This window comes from Diabrotica virgifera, chromosome 6 (genome assembly GCF_917563875.1).
Source record: "Diabrotica virgifera virgifera chromosome 6, PGI_DIABVI_V3a".
NCBI lineage: Eukaryota > Metazoa > Arthropoda > Insecta > Coleoptera > Chrysomelidae > Diabrotica > Diabrotica virgifera.
The window spans coordinates 149,198,484-149,221,789 of record NC_065448.1 but is presented as its reverse complement, the minus strand read 5'-3'; the positions used below and the strand labels follow the sequence as shown (position 1 = coordinate 149,221,789).

The 23,306-nt window shown below is 32.2% G+C and overlaps 1 protein-coding gene across 1 annotated transcript in view; it reads right to left on the bottom strand.

The window, feature by feature from the left end:
- LOC114329179 (ATP-dependent RNA helicase ddx24) overlaps positions 1-23,306 on the bottom strand; it is a 124,280-nt gene that overhangs the window by 55,971 nt on the left and 45,003 nt on the right. Inside the window, exons 7-8 of the mRNA XM_050653246.1 lie at positions 10,116-10,338; positions 4,384-4,613 (exon numbers count right to left, since the gene is read on the bottom strand). Coding sequence (XP_050509203.1) covers positions 4,384-4,613; positions 10,116-10,338 — 453 coding nt within the window. The remainder of the gene's footprint in view (positions 1-4,383; positions 4,614-10,115; positions 10,339-23,306) is intronic.

Genomic DNA, 23,306 nt, shown 5'->3' with positions numbered 1-23,306 from the left:
TGGAACAGAGTTGTAGCGAGTTAAAGGCAGAAAAATGTGATTTAATTTTTTTTATTTTTAGAGCAAAATTGCGATTTTGCCAATGTTCCCCCACGTAAGATTCAAAACAAACCTAATTTTCGTATTCAGCACCATCAAAAATATATAGTATGGCCAAAATTACCCAAGTAGCACCGAACGGGTTTATTAAGTCTTTTAAGGATGCTTTAAAACTGTAGAATAAAACTAAAATTAAAACCATTTGGTTTTAAAGTAAACCTTAAGGTTGCAATAAAACCGCTTTCAGCATAAAAGGGCCCACTCTGAAAGAGGTCAATAAAACCAAAAATAAAAGCCTTCTTAAAACTTTGTTTTCTTAAGCAACTGGTTTTAAAGCTGCTGTGAAGGTGCTTTTAAAACCATGTTAAAAGACACTTTAAGTTCAGGCAGTTTTATAGCAAACTTAAAAAGGTTTCTTAAATGGAGACTTTCTTTAAACCCATATACTCCATATAGGCCAACAAATTTTTACATGTGTTATGAGAGGTAGATAGGTATTGGTAACTATAAAATAATAAAAAGTACTTGGTTATTTCGGACTGTCAAGGTAGAAAAACACTTGCGCACCTAACTTTATTGATAATGTTAACAAAAATAGGTCTAATTAACTCACGCGCCCTAAAATTTCGGACTTTTGGCGATTAAAAAATAAAAATAATAAAAAAATTTAAATCCGAAAAATATTAATTTGAAATAAAAATAATTTTATCTACAATTTTAATGCTTTAAGGTTAAAATAAATCGAATTTATGTCTTTAGGATGCTTATTTATAGTTTTTGTGTAAGCCTTATATTGTAATCTATCATGGCTTTCAGCATTTCCAGAAAGCAATATGGCCGAAACCCAAATAAAACTATTTGGTCTATCGACAGAGAATTGTTAAGATCAAATGGTTTTATTTTATACCTTTCCAAGAGCATATATCCTACATAAAAGCAAGGTTGCCTTGGAATTAAAACCATTTAGTTTTAATGCTGCTATCAATAATGCCACTCGGTTTTAATGTGAATCTAACCTAAAATCGAGGCGTCGTAGTGCTGTGTGTGTTGTATTTTTCTTTTAAAATGACCAGTTCATTTATATTGTAAGTACTTGCTACTTATTTCTTCCATACTAACTGTACTTCCACTTTTACAACACACTACACCACTGTTTTGCTCTTAAACAAATGGCCGACCATTTTGGACATGAAAGAAGACGGGATGAGTTTAGTTTTATTGTTTCTAACAAGAAGAATAGTTTAGTCTTTACGATATCCAAATTGATTCAGTTAAGAGCGTTTGGTTTAATATAGCCTACTAATTGCTTTTAAGAAAGCAACTTTAAAGAAAACTAAAACTACAACTAAAAAATAGTTTTAAGGCGACATAATAGTCTTGAGATCAAGTAGTTTTAATAATAGGTTTTATTAGTCATATTAGGAGAATCTTTAAAACTGCAATAAAACTAAAAGGTAACAAACTAGAATCTAATAAAACCAAACAGTCCGGAAGTTCTTCATAAAACTGATTAGTTTTAAAGTGAACTGAGAATAAACCATTTTAAAACTACAATAAGACAAATTATCTATTAAGATTAATTAGTCTTATTTGATACCCTTATTAGATACTTTAAAACTAGTGACAAATGCTTAACAGTTTTAAAGTTCTGGAAGTATATCTACAAGGTAACTTTAAAACCATTATCTTCTTATTTACCACAATAAAACCTTTATAAACCTTAAATAAAACTAAAATGTTTTTATTGTGCTACTTGGGTAGCCATTCACCACACCGTGGTCATCACACCACACAGTATCTCGAGAAATAAGCTTTTTTGGGGTGTGCCGCTCGTTTATAAAGTCCTTTTTTCCTATTGCATATTTTGACTTAAAATTTTCCAGAAAACTTTTTCATGAATTACATATACATATTTTGCTGTTGAGTTGGTTAAAATTACTAGTTGGTAAAAACTAAAAAGTTTGTCACTCAACTTTTTTAAGTATGTAAACATGAAACTAACGAAATTTGACGACAAAATGTTTAAAAATTAACAACTTTTCTTTTAAATTGTTTAAACCTTTTGGACCAAGCTCGTTGTTATCTAAATACCTCAAAGATAACACAGTACAATTTTCAAAAGGAAATATTTACAGCGACCAAAGATACAGCGAGGTCGAAATGAAAAATCATCAAAATTGATTTTTCGCAATATTGTATAAAATTTTATTTTTGAACATGTTCCACCAACTCTAGATAAAAATAAACTTCATATTCAGATTCAGATTCAGCGACCACGAAAACATAAAGAATCACCAAAATTGATCATTCACCTTAAAGTTGATTCTCGTGGTCGGTATAACGTAATTTTAGGGGTTGCTGCCGCTCGCCTAATAAGAGTTAGAGATATAAGAGAGCGTCAACCTGTATTGGAACCAGGCAGCAACGGTATGTCTTCAAAATTTCAACGAAACAGAATATTTCGTAATAAAAAAGGGAGTAAGGCAATGTTGTATACTTTCTTCAATGTTGTTTAACTTATACGTAGAAAAAGCATTCGCAGAAGCAATGGCAGATTCTAATAAGAGTATTAAAGTAAATGGCATATTTATTAACAACAGTGTCAGAGATAGTGCAAAGATAGTGTCAGATAACATCGAAGATCTTCAATGTTTTTTAAATGATCTAACTCTTGCAAGTAAAACTTTCTTCTTCTTCATGTACCATGTCCTTTCAGAACGTTGGTTACCATCATAGCTATCCTAATTTTATTCACTGCCACCCTAAATAGCATGCTTGTATCAACACCATACCAATCTCGCAAGTTCTTCAACCATGAGGTTCTTCTTCGTCCTGGACCGCGTTTGCCTGTTATTTCTCCTTGCATAATATTTTGTAGCAACCTATATTTGGGACCTCTCATTACATGTCCGAAGTACTCCAGCTTTCTCTGCTTGATGCTTTTTATGATCTGAGTAGTCTTGCTGTGACGTTCTAGTATTGTGGAGTTTCGAATCTTCTCCACCCAGGAAACTTTTAAAATTCTTCTATAGCACCACATTTCGAAAGCCTCAAGGCGATTTAGATCAATTTTATTCACAGTCCAGGACTTGACACCATAAAGTAAGACCGAGAACACGTAGCAGCGAAGTAGGCAGATCCTCAATGCCAATTTTAGGTCTCTGTTACATAACACCTTGGACATCCTTCTAAAAGCGACTCTAGCCTGCTCTATCCTAGATCTAATTTCGCCGTGACTTTCTGCGTTACAATTTAGTTGCTGTCCAAGGTAAACGATTTTATCAACTTGCTCAAGTTTGGTATTATTTACATATACATGTATAGACGGTTTTATATGCTGCTGTTTACTTATTACGAGTATTTTGGTTTTCCGTATGTTCAGATCCAGACCTGCCTCCCTACAACTCTCAACGACACTATCAAGTAGTGTTTGCAGATCTTCTTAACTAGAAGCTAGGAGTACTGTATCGTCCACATATCGCAAATTATTGTGAGTAAGTAAAGCTTTGGGTTTGAAAATAAATATCAAGAAGACAAAAACAATGATAATAGGTACAAATAATTACAAGCAAGTCGAGCAGTTTAAATACTTGAATTGTCTGCCTCAACTAAAGTTGGGACAATGAGACTGAAATAAAGAGCAGAGTAGGACAAGCCAGAAATGCTTTTTTGAAACATCGTAAATTTGTACTAATCGCAAGTTGGATCTCAACCTGTAATATAACATGGTAAAGTGTTACGTTTGGCCTGTTCTCTCGTACGGAATGGAAGCATGGGCATTAAAGGCCAGATCAATCAACAAACTTGGATATCATGGAAGGGCAGAGTCAGAAATGGAGAAATATTAAGAATAATTAAATTAAAGGGCCAGGATAGGGAACTATTTGATTATGTATAAAGTAATACGACTACACATTTAGGGCACATATTAAAACAAAACGATAAACTTTTCATAAACAAGTACTATGGACAGGAATCCATAGTTATGCAATGCTACGCAATACTGCTAAAGATAGAATAAGTTAATCCTGTCTACCTAAGATCTCATTCGACAAGACAATGTACGGTGGACGCCTAAGCAGAAATGCACGATGCCGACAGAAGAGGGGGAAACGAGTATTGGAAGAAAAAATTGTCTTGAGTCCTAAGTATTAGAAACTGGATAGAACTAGGCGTTGAAGATCTTATGCGTACAGCTGAAATAAAAATAAATACATACCATAAAAGAGCAAATAGAAATGATATGGCAATTAAAACAAATAAAAAAAGGAAGAAGGTAGAAAAATATATAAAAAAAACAACACTTATGTACTAAACAAAAACTTACAAATTCTGAAAACTTACTTTTTCCTAAAGTCTTGCATAATTTTAAATAATTCGGAAGTTCATTAGGTTCCATCAAAAGAATGGTGATTCCTTGTCTAGAAGCTCGAGCCGTCCTACCAGACCTGTGGACATAACTTTCACTCGTCCTTGGCGTTTGATAATGCAAAACATGGTCGATTTGAGGAATATCTAAACCTCTAGCAGCGACATCCGTTGCTACAAGGATACCATTATCATTATCACGAAACCTGAAAATCTTTATATTAGATTTATATTAAAATGAACATTGTTGTGACACAAGAACAAGATACGTGTCAAACGAAAAACTTCAATTGGAAGATCATAAGCGGAAAAACCACTTAGGGCGTTAACCTAAAAGATTTACCTGGAATTAAACTGTCATAGATCACTCTACAAGTTATTGAAACTTTGTATGAGTATTATCTGCAGATGACGAGTTCAAACTTTCACTGTTTAAGCACTTAAACTATGCTTTATCACAATGATCGCCAGAGCAAGTCTTTAAAAAAATCTGGTTACCACGTGTATATTTTCGTGTATTTGTTTTTATAACATTACTTTTAGTGATTTCGTATCTAAACTTACTGAAACAGCCGTTGATTTTACTTAAAAAATATGTCGCTCAATTATGACCGAATGGATTCACGAGCATTCTCGACGTATAAGTATGTGTGTGTGTTTTTGTGTTTTATTGGCACTGGTTTAAGCAACCAACTGGCCAGACAATGTGTTTTTACTTCTCTCTTTTACAAAATATACAGGGTGTAACAAAAATACAGGTCATAAATTAAAGTACATATTCTGGGACCAAAAATAGTTCGAACGAACCTAACTTACCTTAGTACAAATATGCTCATAAATAAAGTTATAGCCCTTTGAAGTTACAAAATGAAAATCGATTTTCTCGAATATATCGAAAACTATTAGATATTTTTTATTGAAAATTGACATGTGGCATTCTTATGGCAGTAGTATCTTAAGAAAAAATTACAGTGAAATTTGTGCACCCCCTAAAAATTTTATGGGGTTTTGTTCCCTTAAACCCCCCAAACTTTTGTGTACGTGCCAATGAAATTATTAATGTGGTACCATTAGTTAAACTCAATATTTTCAAAACTTTTTTGCCTCTTAATATTTTTTCGATAAGGCAGTTTTTATCGAGATGCGGCTTCTTTTTTAATATGTTTACATAAAAAAAATATGGGGGTTTTGTGCCTTTAAACCCCCCAAATGTTTGTGTAAGTTCCCATTAAACTATTACAGCGATACCATTAGTTAAACACAGTGTTTTTAAAACTTTTTGCCTCTTTGTATTTTTTCGATAAGTAACCTTTTATCCAGATGTGGCTTCTTTTTTAATATGGTTCAAAATATACCTAAAAATGTAAATCATAAATAAATTTTCATATTTTTACCAAGTCTCCATAATCGTACTTAACCATATACAAATATGTGGTGGATTTGACAAATATTCATAATATCTCGATAAAAACTAACTTATCGAAAAAGTACTAAGAGGCAAAAAAGTTTTAAAATATTGTGTTTAACTAATGGTACTACAATAATAATTAAATTGGAACGTACACAAAAGTTTGGGGGGGTTTAAAGGAATAAAACCCCCATAAAATTTTTAAGGGGTGTCAAAATTTCACTATAATTTTTTCTTAAGATACTACTGCCATAAGAATACCACATGTCAATTTTCAATAAAAAATATCTAATAGTTTTCGATATACTGGAAAAAATCGATTTTCATTTTGTAACTTCAAAGGGCTGTAACTTTTTTTATGTGCACATTTGTACCAAGGTAAGTTAGGTTCAATCGAACTATTTTTGATCCCAGAATATGTGATTAAATTTATGACCTGTATTTTTGTTACACCCTGTATATATTTGCTTAGTATCTAAATTTAAAACTATTACTACTACTAAGTTTTTTACTCTGTTTTTTTAGTATTTTTTTTATTATATTTTTTAACAATTTTTTTTATTATATTTTTTATTTTTTTATTTAGTTTATTGTTTTTTTTCTTTTGTTTGTTATGTATTTTTTGTATATTTTTTTACTAAGCTAAGAGCTAAACCCGATTCAATACCTCGGAGGTTTAGATCCTCTTAATAACTTTTTATTTTATTTTATTATTATTTTTTTTATCAGAGCTCAAATGTATACCGGATGGTGAATTGGAAAACGGGCCATAGGAAACTCAATGTAAAATTCTAAATTGTTGAATTCCTGCTTCCCTAATTATTTTACATTAAAAGTCATGAGAAACTATTTGTAGAGGATTAAAATCTGTATTAAAAACAAAAGTTAAAATGGTTCTACGATTTAAACAGAGTCCAAAATTTTGAAAAATAGAATACATTTGCCATACCTAAGTAAGTGTATAAAAGTAAGGCCACACGTTAGTATTTCTGACAGTACGCAAACTATTGACTGAATAAAACATCTTTATTATTACTACTTTCTCCTCAACTGAGGACATCTTTTCGACTTTATTGTTTTTCAAACAATAAAAATGATAAAATAAAATTACTGACAGTTCAAAATATTGTTAATATAATAATTTCATTGTGACCGAAGGCAACCTTATACACATTCTTGCACTGTGTGTCACCTACATTTGGCAAATACTTTGATAAAATTTATTAGATTTTACAAAATTTTGGAATGTGTTTAATGCGTAGAACAATTTTAACAATTGTTTTCGATAAAGATTTCAATCATCTACAAATAGTTTCTCATGTCTTTTGATGTAGAATAATTAGGGAAGCAGGAATTCAACAGTTTAGAATTTTACATTGAGTTTCCTATGGCCCGTTTTCCAATTCACCACCCTGTATAAGATTAAATAGAAATTGTACATTAACTTTAACTAGATTGGTATAGAAATTTGATATTTCAATAAAATGTAAAGGACATTCTAACAGCATATGTTGTAGATCAGCTACCTCTCCACATAAACATTCATCATTATCTAGAAGTCCCATTTCTCTTTTGTAGACTGGAGTCAGACAGTGATTGCTTCTTATTCGACAAATAGTTTTGATAAAGCCTCTGTTGGAAACTTGATTAAACCATGTTTTGATGGGAAGTGTAGACTGGATTTTTTTGTAATAATTTCCTTTGTCTGAATCGTTGTATTGTTCCTGCCATTTCGTCCGTTTGATAGATCTGATAATAGAAATTATGTCTCCCATATTAAGTTAATAGGTTTGCAGAGCGAATTCCTTCATTGTTGCTTTTTTAGCCAGATCATCTACTATTCCATTGTTTTTTATACCAATGTGTGCTTTTATCCAGCACAATATTATATTTTTGCCCGATTTCAAAGCTTCACTGTTCATTGCTATGATGTCACTGATGATATAATTTTCTGCAAAATTATGTACATTATATTTCAGTTTCTTTACAATGCTTTGGCAGTCTGTAAATATAACATAATTGAGTTCTTTTGATTAATACATATTTTATATGCTTCTTTAATTGCAATGAGTTCAGCTGTGAAAATTGTCATTTTATCAGGTAATCTGTTGTTTATTTTTATATTTTTTTGTGGGTAATATAATTTTTTGGACCATCCGTATATAATTTCTGATAACTCCCCCAGTTGTTTTGTACACACTGAAGGTGGTCTATTTTAATAAGGAAGTCTGTCGCACGAATATTACTTAAATGACAGTTAACTGGAGATAAATAATCCTCATAATTTAATTTTCGAGACGAGCTTTGTTCTATTTGGTGTATGTCGCCAATGGCATTGGAAACGTTGAGAAAGCTTTCCACAACTAAAAGCAGTTTCTTTTTTTCCCAGTAATAATGAGTTAGGTATGAGGTGGTTAGATGAACAATTTTATTTAATAGCAGTTTATCGTCAACCGCTACTTTAACTATAAATTTCTCAGTTAGGTATTCCCTGCGTAATGAAAGTGGAGGTTCATTAAGTTCACATTCCATGACCAATGTAGGTGTGCTACGAAGATAACCAGTGCATAACCTAAGTGCTTTATTTTTGACCCTCTCGATTTTTTGGAGTACAGAGTGTGATGCTGAGCCATAAAAAATAGATCCATAGTCTAAGATCGATCTTATCAAATTTCTGTATAGTAATATTGATATGTTTGGTTCAGCTCCCCAGTTACTGACACTTACAGTCTTCATGATATTCATTGAATTTTCAGTTCTTCGTAATATGTAATTTGTGTGTTCTTTCCAATTTAATTTGGAGTCTAAGAATACGCCAAGAAATTTTATTGAAGTTTTATAAGGAATATTATTTATCAAATTGTACATGGCTTGAAGGAAAATATCGGTTTCTCATTTGAAAAAAAATTTTTGATGGTAGAAAATACATATAAGTATAAAGTAAGTATAAAATCATGTAAGTAAAATACAGCTTTTTTGCATCTTCTTAACCTTATATCGTCAATTTTTGGACATAAGCCTCTCTCAATAGCTTCCATGGATCATTATCCTAGGATTCCTAAGCAACATACTTCCAATTTGTTCCAGTTATTCTTTTTATATCATCTACCCATCTCATATATCTGGTCTTCCTCTTGGTTGGTAGACTTAGACTACTATTTCGCCCGTATATACAGTTGAGTCCGCGAGTCTTTACCCGTGCGTCATTAATACCTGGCGAGATAAAACACATACTTTTTATCTAGCATCATTCTCTTCCTCGCATGAAACTCATGACAAACCAGCTGCCGTTTGTTATAAAGTAACAACACATGTTATTTTTATTAACCATCTAGACTCAGTGCATTGAAAAGAGATAGGTACAAAAAAAGACGATTCGGTATGTTTTCATATTTTAAGCACAATTTGTTTGACGTTTCTGCTTTGTTTACTTTTGTGGCTGTCAGTCAGTTGAATTTTTTGCGGTTTTTGTCGAATTTTTGCGTTTTGAAGTTTCTTTATATTACACAAACAGTTGTTTTCACAACTAATTTTATATTGGGCTTTGAAATTTTAAGGTAAATAATTATATTTTGACAATTAATATTTAAAACATACAAAGCTAACGTCATTCACACAGTAAAGAAATGATTGTGTTTTGATGTCCGTCAAAGTGAATAAAATAACAAAAATAAAATATGTTATTGAATTTTTTTATAAATTGTTTATATATTAATTAAGTAATAATAATAAAAGAATTTATTAAGCTACTTCAAATGTAGCTGTAATTCTGCACAAAAATTTTGAAGCAAAACTTACATTTGACATTCTACCTATACAATATATTTGATAACGTCAAATTTTATAATAAAACCCGTAATCGAAACAGTAGCCACTTTCTGTCAGTTGTTGTTGCGTGAAATAGATTTTCGACTTATTTCGTATGCTTTAAATGATGACGCACGGGTAAAGACTCGCGGACTCAACTGTACCAAACAAAGCCCGTAGGTATCAAACACCGTAGGGTGTTCAAACTATCAAGGCTTACATTTGCTTTGTAGGAGGCCACGAATGTAATGCATAATGCTGAAATATGCATACTGTCATTCAAATATGATCGACGCAGCACTATATGACCTACAATGACTAAAAATCGTGGTGTTGGAAATATACGAGCGACGTGGCCTAATAAGCATTGTTGGTGTCGGTCCTATATGTCCGACATGGTGATCAATATGTTAACACTCATTTAACTTAACTCTTCGTTATTTTTAAATTTAATTTGAGATCCCATTTAAAATATTTTAAACAAATACTATACCTCTCCAAGTTTTTCAATCGTTGTCTCTGTTGCATGGATGCGTGCAACGGTAACGGATTGCATTCTAGCAAGTTTAGCAACGCAGCCAACCTTTTAACACAGCCAATTGAATTACAAAATACCAAGGTCCTTCCGGGATGGCGTTTAATGAAATAAAAGAGATAGTAATCTTTTTCGTCGATGTTACAGGTGATGCGGCATTCGGTTAGTGTTTCGGAAGTACCTAAAAGTAATAATAGACAGGTTAAAAGAGTTGTCAGTAGTAAATATTCCTAAGAGGATGGCACGACGAAAAAGAGACTGAGACTGACAAGCGGAAACGAAATAAGAAGAGGAACAGCGAGAGATAGAGTGAAGATAAGAGTAAATAGTCTATACGCATTCTAGCTCAAATTGGGTCATATGAGTTCTCGAGCCCAGATTATTTGGCTTGATTAATTTTTTTTACGAGTTTGTTGATTTTACGTATTTGTTAATAAACTGCTCGTCAAAAGATAAGGATATAGAAAATTATGCTCATTTTCATAGTTGATTTCTTCGTGAACAGATTAACGGAGTCCGCTAATATTTTTTTATTATTTTAGATTTTTCTTTAGTAATTACACAGTTGAGCAAAAATTTACTCAAACTTCTTTTTTGTACTTATACCAGGTACCAGGTGGAAGAAAAGAAATGGTTTTTCTCATGTTAAGTTTGAGACACCCTGTAGGAAGGACGAGGTACAAATCTGAGTATACAGACAAGCCGAAAACGGCGGGTTCTTTGGAGTAAATATTCCCATGAGATTTTTTTGCATAATCACATTCGTGAGACATTCCAGAATAAGATTCAAGAAGTCGCCCACGCGAAAAGTGGTCCAATATTTTTTAACAATTTTTTTTTTATCAAGTTGCAAAAAATCAATATTTTCGGCCCGGACAATTTTTTAGGTTTTTTGGACCATTCTGAATAAAAAAGGTCTCTTGTAATTTTTCTCTAAAGTTGATCGTTTTCGAGGTAAAAGCATTTTAAAATTGAAAAAAAAACGAAAAATGGCGATTTTCAAGGCATAATAACTCGGTTAAAAGTTATTACTATGAAAGTCAGAAAGTGACTAAATCAAAGTTTAAAGCCTCCCTTACAAGATCCTGAAGAAATTTTTGTCATTATTCGATTACTAAGCTGTTATTTTTAAGTACATAATAATAATGAGCGCCATGCACGTATTAGGCGGCCGTCCATGATGAGTGCGAAAGAGATGCCATTCAGGCAGTCCAATGGCGCATCTCACTTGCACTCACATTTACAGCTGCGCCAATACGATGTTACCGCTCATTTTTAATAATTAAAAATAACAGCTTAGTAATAAATTAATGACACAAATTTCTTCAGGATCATGTAGGGGGGGGGGGGGCTTTAAATTTGATTTAGTCACTTTCTGACTTTCATAATTATAAATTTTTAACCGAGTTATTAAGTGTTAAAAATGGCCATCCGCGTTTTTCAAATTTTAAATTGCTTATAACTCGAACAAGATCAACTTTAGAGAAAAATTACAAGAGACCTTTTTTGTCCCGAATGGTCCGAAATATCTCAAAAAAAAAATTGTCCGGGCCAAAAACATTGATTTTTGCAATTTGATTAAAAAAATCGTTAAAAAAATTTGGACCACTTTTCGCGTGGGCGACTTCTAGAACCTTATTCTGGGATGTCTCACGACTGTGATTATGCAAAAAAATCTCATGGGAACATTTCTTCCAACGAACCCGCCGTTTTCGGCTTGTCTAATACATCGGAATCGTATTGTAGTCTTATGTTGTGTGAACATTTTGTTTTTTGAATGTCCCTGATATCTTTAGAAACAAAGACAATAGGTGGTTTTACTCTTTAACATGTGTTTTAACTGATACACAACTAAATGATCAATAAAAAACAAAAGTTAACAAAACTTTAAAACAGAAAGGCACATAAGGTCAACAGTTCTTATCGACACGTATGAGTTTTTTGTCGACCAGGTAAGTGGTATGCACAGCGCAACATAAAAGAGACGAGATGGTTTAATGGAGGCTCTGTGATGTTTTGGAGTGAAATTTCCTTGAGAGTAAGTACGGGTTTGGTTTCTACGTGGAGGCTCTTTAAATAGGGAGAGGTACATGACACAGATTTTTTTTTCTTTGGACACTCTGTTCCTTTCGCACTATATGTAAGAAATAATTTCGTCTTAGTAGTATGATAAGACTTGGCCTCCTCACGTATTGGATGTCATCAGTTAAAACACATATTAAAGAAGTGTAAATAGATGGTTTTGCTTGTTTTTGATTCAGAGGGTTGCATAATCGCTGGACAGCTGTTTCCACCATTTCATGCTTCCTCAACAGCGCTAGCATGCACTCCTCTGAATCGAAAAACAGCTCAACCATTAATTTAAGGGGAACTTAAATCATTGAATTTACCATTGGGACGCGATACAGCGACATCTCTTAACAAATTGAAGAGTCTCAAATGCAGAATTCACCACTCAATAAAATTAAAATGGTAAATAGTTATTTAAATCTGAGACTCTTCGTGTTCAAAGTTCTTTCTGGTACATCCTTAATCTGCGACTTTTACAATTTATAAGACCGCAGACGACGAATATAGAAAACAAAAAGGACTCCTTGCAATCACATTCTGTTTCCATTCGTCTAGGAAAAGGAGGAAGAGGAACTTTCTAGTACTCAAATCTGAGTAAAGATAGAAAAGTAAATAGATGGTTTTGCTTGTTTTTGATTCAGAGGGTTGCATAATCGCTGGACAGCTGTTTCCACCATTTCAGGCTTCCTCAACAGCGCTAGCATGCACTCCTCTGAATCGAAAAACAGGTCAACCATCAATTTAAGGGGAACTTCAAAAATCCGTTCCCTTTCGCGTCCCAATGGGAAATTCAATGATTTTTTAAGTTACCCCTTAAATTGATGGTTGAGCTGTTTTTCGATTCGGAGGAGTGCATGCTAGCGCTGTTGAGGAAGCCTGAAATGGTGGAAACAGCTGTCCAGCGATTATGCAACCCTCTGAATCAAAAACAAGCAAAACCATCTATTTACTTTTCTAGCTTTACTCAGATTTGAGTACCTACTAGAAAGTTCCTCTTCTGTCCTTTTCCTAGACGAATGAAAACAGAATGTGATTGCAAGGAGTCCTTTTTGTTTTCTATATTTGTCGTCTGCGGTCTTATAAATTGTAAAAGTCGCAGATTAAGGATGTACCAGAAAGAACTTTCAACACGAAGAGTCTCAGATTTAAATAACTATTTACCATTTTAATTTTATTGAGTGGTGAATTGTGCATTTGAGACTCTTCAATTTGACATATTAAAGAATTTATATTTATATAAATTCCATATATTCGAGCATTCAACCTACTTCTATTTTACATATTAAAGAGTAAAACCGTATAGATTCTTTGTTATTAAAGATAGAGAAATTTAAAAAACAAAATATGAGACTACAACATAATATCGATGTATACCCATCTTTGTGCCTCTTCCTCCGTACAAGGTGTCTCAAACTTTTGGTTCGATTAAAACACATGTTAAATTACAAAACCGTCTATTTTCTTTGTTTCTAAAGATATCAGGAACATTCAAAAAATAAAATGTTCACAAAACATAAGACTACAATACGACTCCAATGCATACTAACATTTGTCCTCGTCCTCCCTACAGGATGGCTCAAACTTAACAAGAAAAACATTTCTTTTCTTCCACCCGGTATAAGTACAAAAAAAAGTTTGAGTAAATTTTTGCACAACTGTTTAAATACTAAAGAAAAATCTAAAATAATAAAAAAAATAGCAGGATCCGTTAATCTGTTCATGAAAAAATCAACTATGCAAATGAGCGTAATTTTCTATATCTCTAACTTTTGACGACAGATATAGGATTTCCTGTGTCTTCCACATATTTTTTGCCAATTTTGTAGGTGTTTTCCCTCTTACTTTCTCTAAAATCGGTGAATTATTAAGATTTAATCCATTCGATTACGAACTATTATACCGTGCTGTCCATCTTGAGGGGATTTCCAAGGAAGACCTCACTGAGGGAAGTTAAAACCAAGTATCTGTAATGACGCACATTTTCTGTAATGACGTCATTTTCTGGGCACTCACTTACGCTCACCTTTTTGATTTCTTTCTCCCAAGCCAAAGTTTCCAGTGATGTTTTGCGTTATCTTCTGTCCAACTTTAGCGTTAAATTCTCCCATAATGATTGTTGTTTCGTGTTTCTTTGTTGTTTTAGCACTTCTTCTATTTGATGGTAGAATTCTTCAATTATCCACTCATCTGCGTCAGCAGTGAGAGCATGAACTTGGATTATATTTATATTTACAGATTTGGCATTTAGCTCTATTAGAATAATTCTTCTTCTTCTTCTTTAGTTTATTGGCCTCCACCTACTTGGGTATTTGGCCAGCTCATCGTCTCGGAACAAGGGAAAAATCCCTTATTCACTTACAATTTGGAGTTAGTACATTGTACAATTTGTTTCTTCTTCTTCTTCTTTAGTTAACTAGAAATTTTGGTTGGTGTGGGACAAACATGACAAGATAAAAAAATTTCACGCTGCAACCTCTCTTTCCTTGTCTAAGGGGGCAACTGTCTATCAATACACAATGTTCTTTTTCTTCTTTGATTTAGGAGAAATTTTGAGTTGGCATGGGACAAATACAAAAACTTAACTTTTTTTTTCCAACGACATTAAACTTTACTCTCTCAAGGGCAACTGCCGACTACTACACAATCTTATTCTTCTACTTCTTTTTTAGTTTACTGGCAATTTTGAGTTGGCATGGGACAAATTCAACAAAGACACAAACTTTGCTCTCAGGAGCAACTGCCGACCATTACACAATCTTATTCTTCTACTTCTTTTTTAGTTTACTGGCAATTTTGAGTTGGCATGGGACAAATTCAACAAAGACACAAACTTTGCTCTCAGGAGCAACTGCCGACCATTACACAATCTTATTCTTCTACTTCTTTTTTAGTTTACTGGCAATTTTGAGTTGGCATGGGACAAATTCAACAAAGACACAAACTTTGCTCTCAGGAGCAACTGCCGACCATTACACAATCTTATTCTTCTACTTTTTTTTTGAGTTTACTGGCAATTTTGAGTTGGCATGGGACAAATATAACAAGACACAAACTTTTTTCTCTCAGGGGTAACTGCCGATCATTACACAATATTATTCTTCTATATCTTATTTACAGGCAATTTTGAGTTGGCATGGAATAAATACAACAAAGGCACAAACTTCTCTTATACAGGGCAACACCTGACCATTACACAATCCCATGTTGTTGCCTCAGATAGGTATAGTGAAAAACCCAGGTGATTACAGAATGTTTATATAGAAACAAAAGATTATATTATTCGGATATACGAATTATATTTTCACGTGTACTTTTGACATATTTTTCAAATTATTTATAATATATTCATTTATGTTATTAATTTATTTTCAATATTTTACTTTCCTCATAACTTAATTTTGTGTATATTCAAAAAATGTATTAAAAGTTTAATAAGAACTAACTGCGGTTTATAAAGAAGGGTTGTAAGGGATATAGGTGTTGGGCACCCATTTTTAGCTAATTCATTATATAAATCAAAATTTTGCACAGTATTAATAGGGCATTCAAGAATCACATGTTGTAAATCTGCTAATTGACCACATTCACAATAAGGATGTTCTACTATCCCCATTTTAAATAGGTGATTTGAAACCAAACAGTGACCTGTACGCATTCTGATAATAGTTGTTATATGTCTTCTATCTATGTAAGGAACATTAAGATACCAAGGACTATTTTTGAAAACTGGTTGTAGCTGTTGATACCAAATACCTTTATATTTAAAAGATTCCTTCCACTCTTTTTTAAATTCATCCCAGTACATTTTTTTAAAAAAGGGAAAATAGTCATCTTTCTCCACCTTTATGTTTACTGGACAATTGAGACAACGACCTACATTAGCAAGTGAATCAGCTTTAATATTTCCTAATACTCCGGAATGCCCTGGGATCCATGCAATGATAATATCTAAATTAATATTTTTTGCTTCTAATATAAGTCTTTTTGTCATTCCTGAACAACCATTTACTACCTTTAAAGTTTTGTTATTAATTTTCTGGATAGCACTTTGAGAATCTGTAAAAATGATAGCTTTGTTAATATTTTTTTCTATGCAAATTGATACTGCTTTATTTATTGCAATTATTTCAGCATTACAAATTTGAATATGGCTAAATAACTTGGCAGAAAAATTATACTCTAAGGATGGGATATGTACACCCATACCTGAAGTATTTAATATGGGATCCACTGAACCATCAGTGTAAATCCATGTATATGTATGATATTTTTCACAAAATTCATTATAAAACTTTTGTTGACTATAAATTTCTGTTTTGGTAACTTTAGATGATATAATATTGACTGGTTCTACAAGATATTTTAATTCTATTTCATAAATAGGATTTATTTCTGATTGTTTAATATTTATAATTTCATTTTGGGAATTAATGTTTGCTTCTATTAAATATGGATATTGTCTATATTTCCAATAGCCAATATTTGATTTACAATAATTTGTAATATTATTAATTATTTCCTCCAATGGATTACCCTTTAGTTCTTTAATTTTAAGTAACATTTTCATAGAAAGAATTTTTCTTCTATATTCTAGAGACATTTCACCACATTCAGATAATAATGCATTTGTAGGAGTTGAACGCATACAACCAGTAACAATTCTTAAAGCTTGAAATTGTATGGAATCCAATTTTTTTAAAACCGTTTTGTTTCCAGGTGTTAAGATACTACCAGCATAGTCTAGATGTGATCTCACTAAACCTTTATAAATGGTTATTAGGGTCTTAGGATCCGATCCCCACCAGGTTCCACATAATGCTCTCATTATATTAAGCCCCTTCTCCGATTTATTGCAAGTATTCTGAATGAACTCTGACCAGTTTAAAGATCCAGTTAAATTAGCCCCTAAGTATTTAACTGATTCCGACCAGTGAATTATATTATTATTATACATAATATAAGGAATATATTTGTAACTTTTCCTTTTTCTGAACAATACAGCTGATGATTTATGAATAGAAATTTGTAAATTATGCTCAGTTACCCAAGCATGAATCTTTTTTAAATTATCATTTATCTCTGTTATTAGTTTATTTGGATCTTCACCTACTATTGTCATAACTATATCATCTGCATATTGAATTAATTGAGCCCTACCTAATGGAATTTGGTGAATATTTTTGGTATAGATGTTAAATAATGTGGGGCTTAGTGGGGATCCCTGCGCTAAACCTAAATTGGATACCTTTGGGCCAATTATATTATTCTTACAATCTTTAATAAAAATTTCCCTATTATTTAAAAATGCAAAAATAAGATTTACTAAATCGATCGGAATATTCATCTCTATTAGTTTTTCATACATCAAATATATATTAACATTATCATAAGCTGCTTTGATATCCAAAAATACTGCAATTAACTTTTTATTCTTACTAAAGGCTTCCAATACTTTATGTGTTAGTAGATTTACTGCCTCCATACTTCCTTTTCCTCTTCTAAAACCTATCTGTAATTTAGGCAGTAATCTATTGCCCTCTATAAACCACTCTAACCTATTTTTTATAAGATTTTCTATTATTTTTCCCACACATGATGACAATGCAATAGGTCTATAATTCTCCCACAATCCTATATTTTTCAGTGGTTTTAATATAGGTATTATTAATATTTGTTTCCACTGATATGGAATAGTCGCTGTTAATAAAAGTTTATTATAAAACTTTAAAAGTAATGACAAAGCAATATTAGGAAGATTTTTGATCATTGAGTAGGAAATTTTATCTAAACCAGAGGCTTTATCCTTTTTTATGTTTAAAATGTTTTGTATCTCTGCCATAGAGAATGGTTCAGTAATTACTGTTGAAGGGAGAATATTAAAGCTACGATCTATATTAGAGATTGACATATTATCTAATATTTGTAATGCTACAGTTGGATTTGGTAATTTATTTGTATTACTCGAATTTTGATTATTTTTAAATTTTTTAACGGTTTTCCAAACTTTACTAGTAGGAGTATCCCTGTTAATAGAAGAGCAGAATTCTCTAAAACTATCCTTTTTCTTGCGTTTTAAATTCCTTTTGACATATGCTTTTATTTTTTTATACTCTATATAATTCTCTATGGTTGAATTACTTTGATAATTCTTGATAGCATTCCTTCTTAAGCATATTAATTCATCACACTCTGCATCCCACCAGGGATTACTTTTTGTAGTAGATGTTCTAGTTTTATAAAAAGGAATAGTTTTAGAAGCCGCATCATTAATAATATTAATTAACTCTTTATAATCTACCTCATCCCTACAATTATTTACTAATGAGTTTTCTATATACTGATAATATTGACCCCAGTTAGCCCTTTTGTAATTTCTTTCATTAGAAATTTTTAGTTGGCTAACATTATTTAAATTTTGTTGATTTATATTAATTTTGCAAATCGTTGGAAAATGATCGCTACCTCCAGTATCCTCATATACTTCCCATACACTATTCATAGCCAATACAGCAGACGAAATGGTCAGATCCACTGCGGATGGATTTTGACCTGGTTGACCCAATCTTGTAGGTGTACCATCATTAAGCACTACTAAATTTTCCTCTTCAATAATTTTTATTAAAATTTTACCATTTATATCAGAATAATTACTTCCCCACAGTGGATGATGGCCATTCAGATCTCCCATGATTATGAATGGATGGTGAAGAGAATGTAGTACCTCTTTAAAACCATTTTCCTGTATCTTAATGCCAGATGGGTTATATACATTCAGAATCTGTATATCATATTCTTCTAAGAGAATACCAATGGCTTGAAAATTTTTATGAGACCTTGAATTATCTATGTTAGTTCTGCTATGTATAATTTTTGATTTTATTAAAGTTGCAATTCCCCCATAATTATCATTACGATCATCTCTATGTATTATATAGTTATTAATGGTAAAATAAAAATCTGGTTTCAGCCAGGTTTCATTTAATATAATTATGTCCGGGTTAATTTCTTTGATAAAAATTAACAAGCTATCTCTATTACTATTAACACTGTGCAAATTCCATTGTAAAATTGATAATTTACAGTTACTAATATTCTGAGTCATCGTCATCATTTATTTTATTTAAGGTATTTAAATTTGTAACATTATTTAGCCGGGTCATAAAACTTAAAACATGAGATCTATCAGAATCTTCTAGCTTTCTTGCTAGATTTATTATATCGTCTAACATATTAGAGTGGTCCCTATCAATCCGATATGAGTCCAGTCGCTGAGAAGTCATTCCCCTACTAGATCCTTCTATAGAATCAGAAACGTGATATGTATTATTTGTACTTGTTCCTATTATTGGAGATGTATTATATAATCTGCCGTTTGGACTTATTAAACATTCTTGATAGGATTTTTTATCATATGTTTGTTTTATATCTGTATTTTTTCTTTTTTTGTTATTACTTACTGTCTCCCTGTATGTACTTTTCTTATGACTCACGTCAATGTTATGTATGCCCCTTCTCTGATTAATAGTTACCTCATTATCTTCAGATCTAATATTTTTTAATGCAGGAAAATCCTGTTTGTATTTTACAAATTCTTGGTTTTTATTTATTTTAGGAAAGAATTCTGATGCTTCATAAAATGATAAATTATCTAGTGACATATATTCCCTAATATTTTTTTGTCTTTTATACTCTGGACAGCTCCTGTTTGTGCTATTATGCTCATTACTATCACAATGTATACATTTAGTGAAACAAATTATGGACCCCCTCTCATGTTCTGAAGAACCGCAATTTAAGCATTTACTTTTGTTACTTTTACAGATTTTTTTACGTGACCATAATTTAAACAATTATAACATTGAACAACCGGTAATATATAAGGAAGAACCCTATGTTCTATGCCACAAATATATATACTTTTTGGTAAAGTAGTTCCCGAGAAGGTGATACTTATGGTACCTGTAGGTATATATTCAGCCTCCATATTTTTAGTAGTGATCGCATTATTTTCTAATGAACTTTCCTGGTTAAATGTGGTGATTCTATTGGAATTCTTTTTTTTCGTACTTAATCTTCTAGCTTCAATAATTTTACAATTATCAATTTTTGTTTCAGAATATTTGACAATCATTTCATCTGTAAAACTCTTATCGATAAATCTTACTACCCCCTTACAGGTAACATTTTTATATGGAATAAATAAATCATAACCCTTCTTTATAACCGCTTCATTCTTTAAAAATTTATTGGCTTCTGAACTAGTTATAAATTCCACACTAATTCGATTTTTACCTTTTTTATTAATTTTTTTAATAGAATTTAATTGAAGATCAAAAATTTCACGTGCAATAGCCAAATAGTTATAGTTTCCTATATTTTTGTCAGTATTGCTGGAAATGTATACTTCATACGGACCTTTATCTTTATAACTATATTCAGAAACCTTTTGTAAAGGTTTTTTAAGTGGTTTTTCAGTATTTATCTCACCACGTGAGGTTAAATTTTCAGATTCCATCTTTTCGCCTAGATTATAAGATATTTTTTTAATTTGACTTTCAAGTTTGTCTAACGGAGGAGGTCCCCCGCTAGTTTCTGCCATAATGGAAACCCCCTTAAACCCGTTAGTTAGTAGAAACTTTTACTTTTACGTACTTCAAATTCAATTAAGTAATTTATAATTTATTTAAGAGAAAGAATAAGTTAAATTTAGGATGTATTAATACTGAATATTTACCGTTTACACACTCTGTAATCACTTAACCCTCCACCAACCTTTTTTTTTCCTTTCTCTGGTAGATGGACGTTGAACAACTCCAAAACTGACCTCAAAATAACTCCAGAAGTGTTAATATTACTGAAAAAGTATAAAAACTTTCTTCCGATAATGAAAACTTGGCAGCTCAATTTGAATTTTTTTGACGTTTTTTTGAATAATTATTCTCTCTGACATTGGGATGAAGCTAGTGACATACTTGTTGATACATTCGATGTAACTTTTTTATATAGCCCGATCAGGCAACGCAAAATTTTACGAAAACCTCCAAAAAAATAAAGGAAGGATGAAAATTTGGGAATAGGTAGTTGAAATTGTCTATTATTATATAAAAAAAAGTTTACAATTCTACATCCCCTCCATTTTACAAAAATTGGGAAATACGGGGTGAAAATTTTTTTCTCGGGGGTGAAAAAATATACGTTCAAAATAATTGGATAAAATGACTAATTCTCAGTAACTTTTGTTCTATAGAGTTTTTTACTAAGTCAATACTTTTCGAATTATTTGCGAGTAAATGTGTTCATTTTTAACAAAAAAAAAATGTTTTTGGACGGTTTTTCGGAGATAACTCAAAAAGTAAGTATTTTAGCGAAAAAACTATTCTTAGTAGAAATATAGCTTATAAAAAATTGAAAAAAATGGTGTACGCTTGAGGTCTGCAGACCCAGTAGAAGCAGAGTTGCAGCCAATGAAATGTAGGTTCTTCTTCGTCAAATTCCAAATCGAATATTTCAATGTGAAATAACCAAAAAACGGGGCACTTCTCGGGGAAAATTCATTACAACTTTTTTAAAGTGTTTAAAAAAGGTTTATTTTTGTTTTTGAAAAAAGCTTCTGACATTAAAAGTAAGTGAGTTACGCTCAAAATGTTGTTGGTCCCTTTTATTTTTTGGTAAAAAAATGGCGAAAATCACTCCTTAATTGCTTCAATTGCATCAATAGTGATGTAACGAATATTCGTATTCGCATTCGCATTCTCGAATATTCGCATGTTTTTGCATATTCGCATTCGCGCTCGCATTCATGTTTTGCAATATGAATATCAGAAAAAAAATAATTTGAAAATAACATTAGATTAATAAAATCAAAATCTATTCACTTTCTCATCTTTTATTAAGAAAAGGTAACTTAACCTCGTATAATCAGATTATCAGCCTCGTATAATCAGATTATTATATAATTGTATATTATTTATTTGTAAAATTGCTCTGTAAATGAGTAACTGTTGGGCAATAAACGCTATTATTATTATCCAGATTTAGCCATACGGCTCACACTCCCTCTAAGGGGAAAATTGACTCATCCCAGATACCTACGGTATCAAAAGGATTGAGCTCTGGTGGGACTCTTTCCATATTATCGAGCCCTAGGTGACTTGGAATGCAGGTGTATCTCCCAGAAATTTTCGTACACATCTGGCCGTCGCGAGTAGTACAGCTTTCTGCATGGTCTTATAAAGATGTTCATTCAGACCCAGCTTTTTTATGCTTTCGAGGAGGGTCTTCGGAATGACTCCAGTAGTAGAAATAATAATCGGTATCGTCTGGGTACTTTGCATTCTCCATTGCCTTCGTATTTGAATTTCTAGATCTCTGTATTTGGCGATCTTTTCAGTAAATTTACTACGTAGATAATTGTTGTTAGGTATTGCCACATCAATTAGTGTTGTTTGTCTTGTTAATTTATTAACTAGTACGAGATCTGGTCTATTATGTGCCACTGTTTGGTCTGTGAGCACAGTGCGGTCCCAGTATAGCTTGTAGTTGCCATCCTCAAGCATACTCTCAGGGACGTATTGATAATACGGGAGATGGTCTGTTTGGAGAAGTCCCAGCTTGATAGCTATCTCTTGATGAAGGATTTTTCCCACTGCATCATGCCGTTCCTTGTATTCAGTTGCAGCAAATGCCTGGCAGATCCCTGTAAGATGTTGGATGGTTTCTTGGGCTTGACATCCATATCGGCATCTGTCGTTTTGAACCTGAGGGTCTTTGATGATATATTTCAGGTAATTTCTGGTTGGTATAACCTGATCCTGAATGGCCAGTAATGACCCCTCCGTTTCAGGGAACATCTTTCCTGATGTCAACCAGTAGTTCGACGCTATATTGTCGACATAATCTTGGCTGACCTCATTGGGATGTCGCCCGTGCAGAGGTTTACCCATCCAGTCGCGCACTTTTTCGTCCTTAGTAAGGTGATTTATGCGCATTTCTGGTTCCCTCAGTTTGATCGGTGTTGTGTCATCTACTGTGCAGATAGCGCGATGTAGAGTAGACGTCTCAGCCTGCATCTGAAAATAA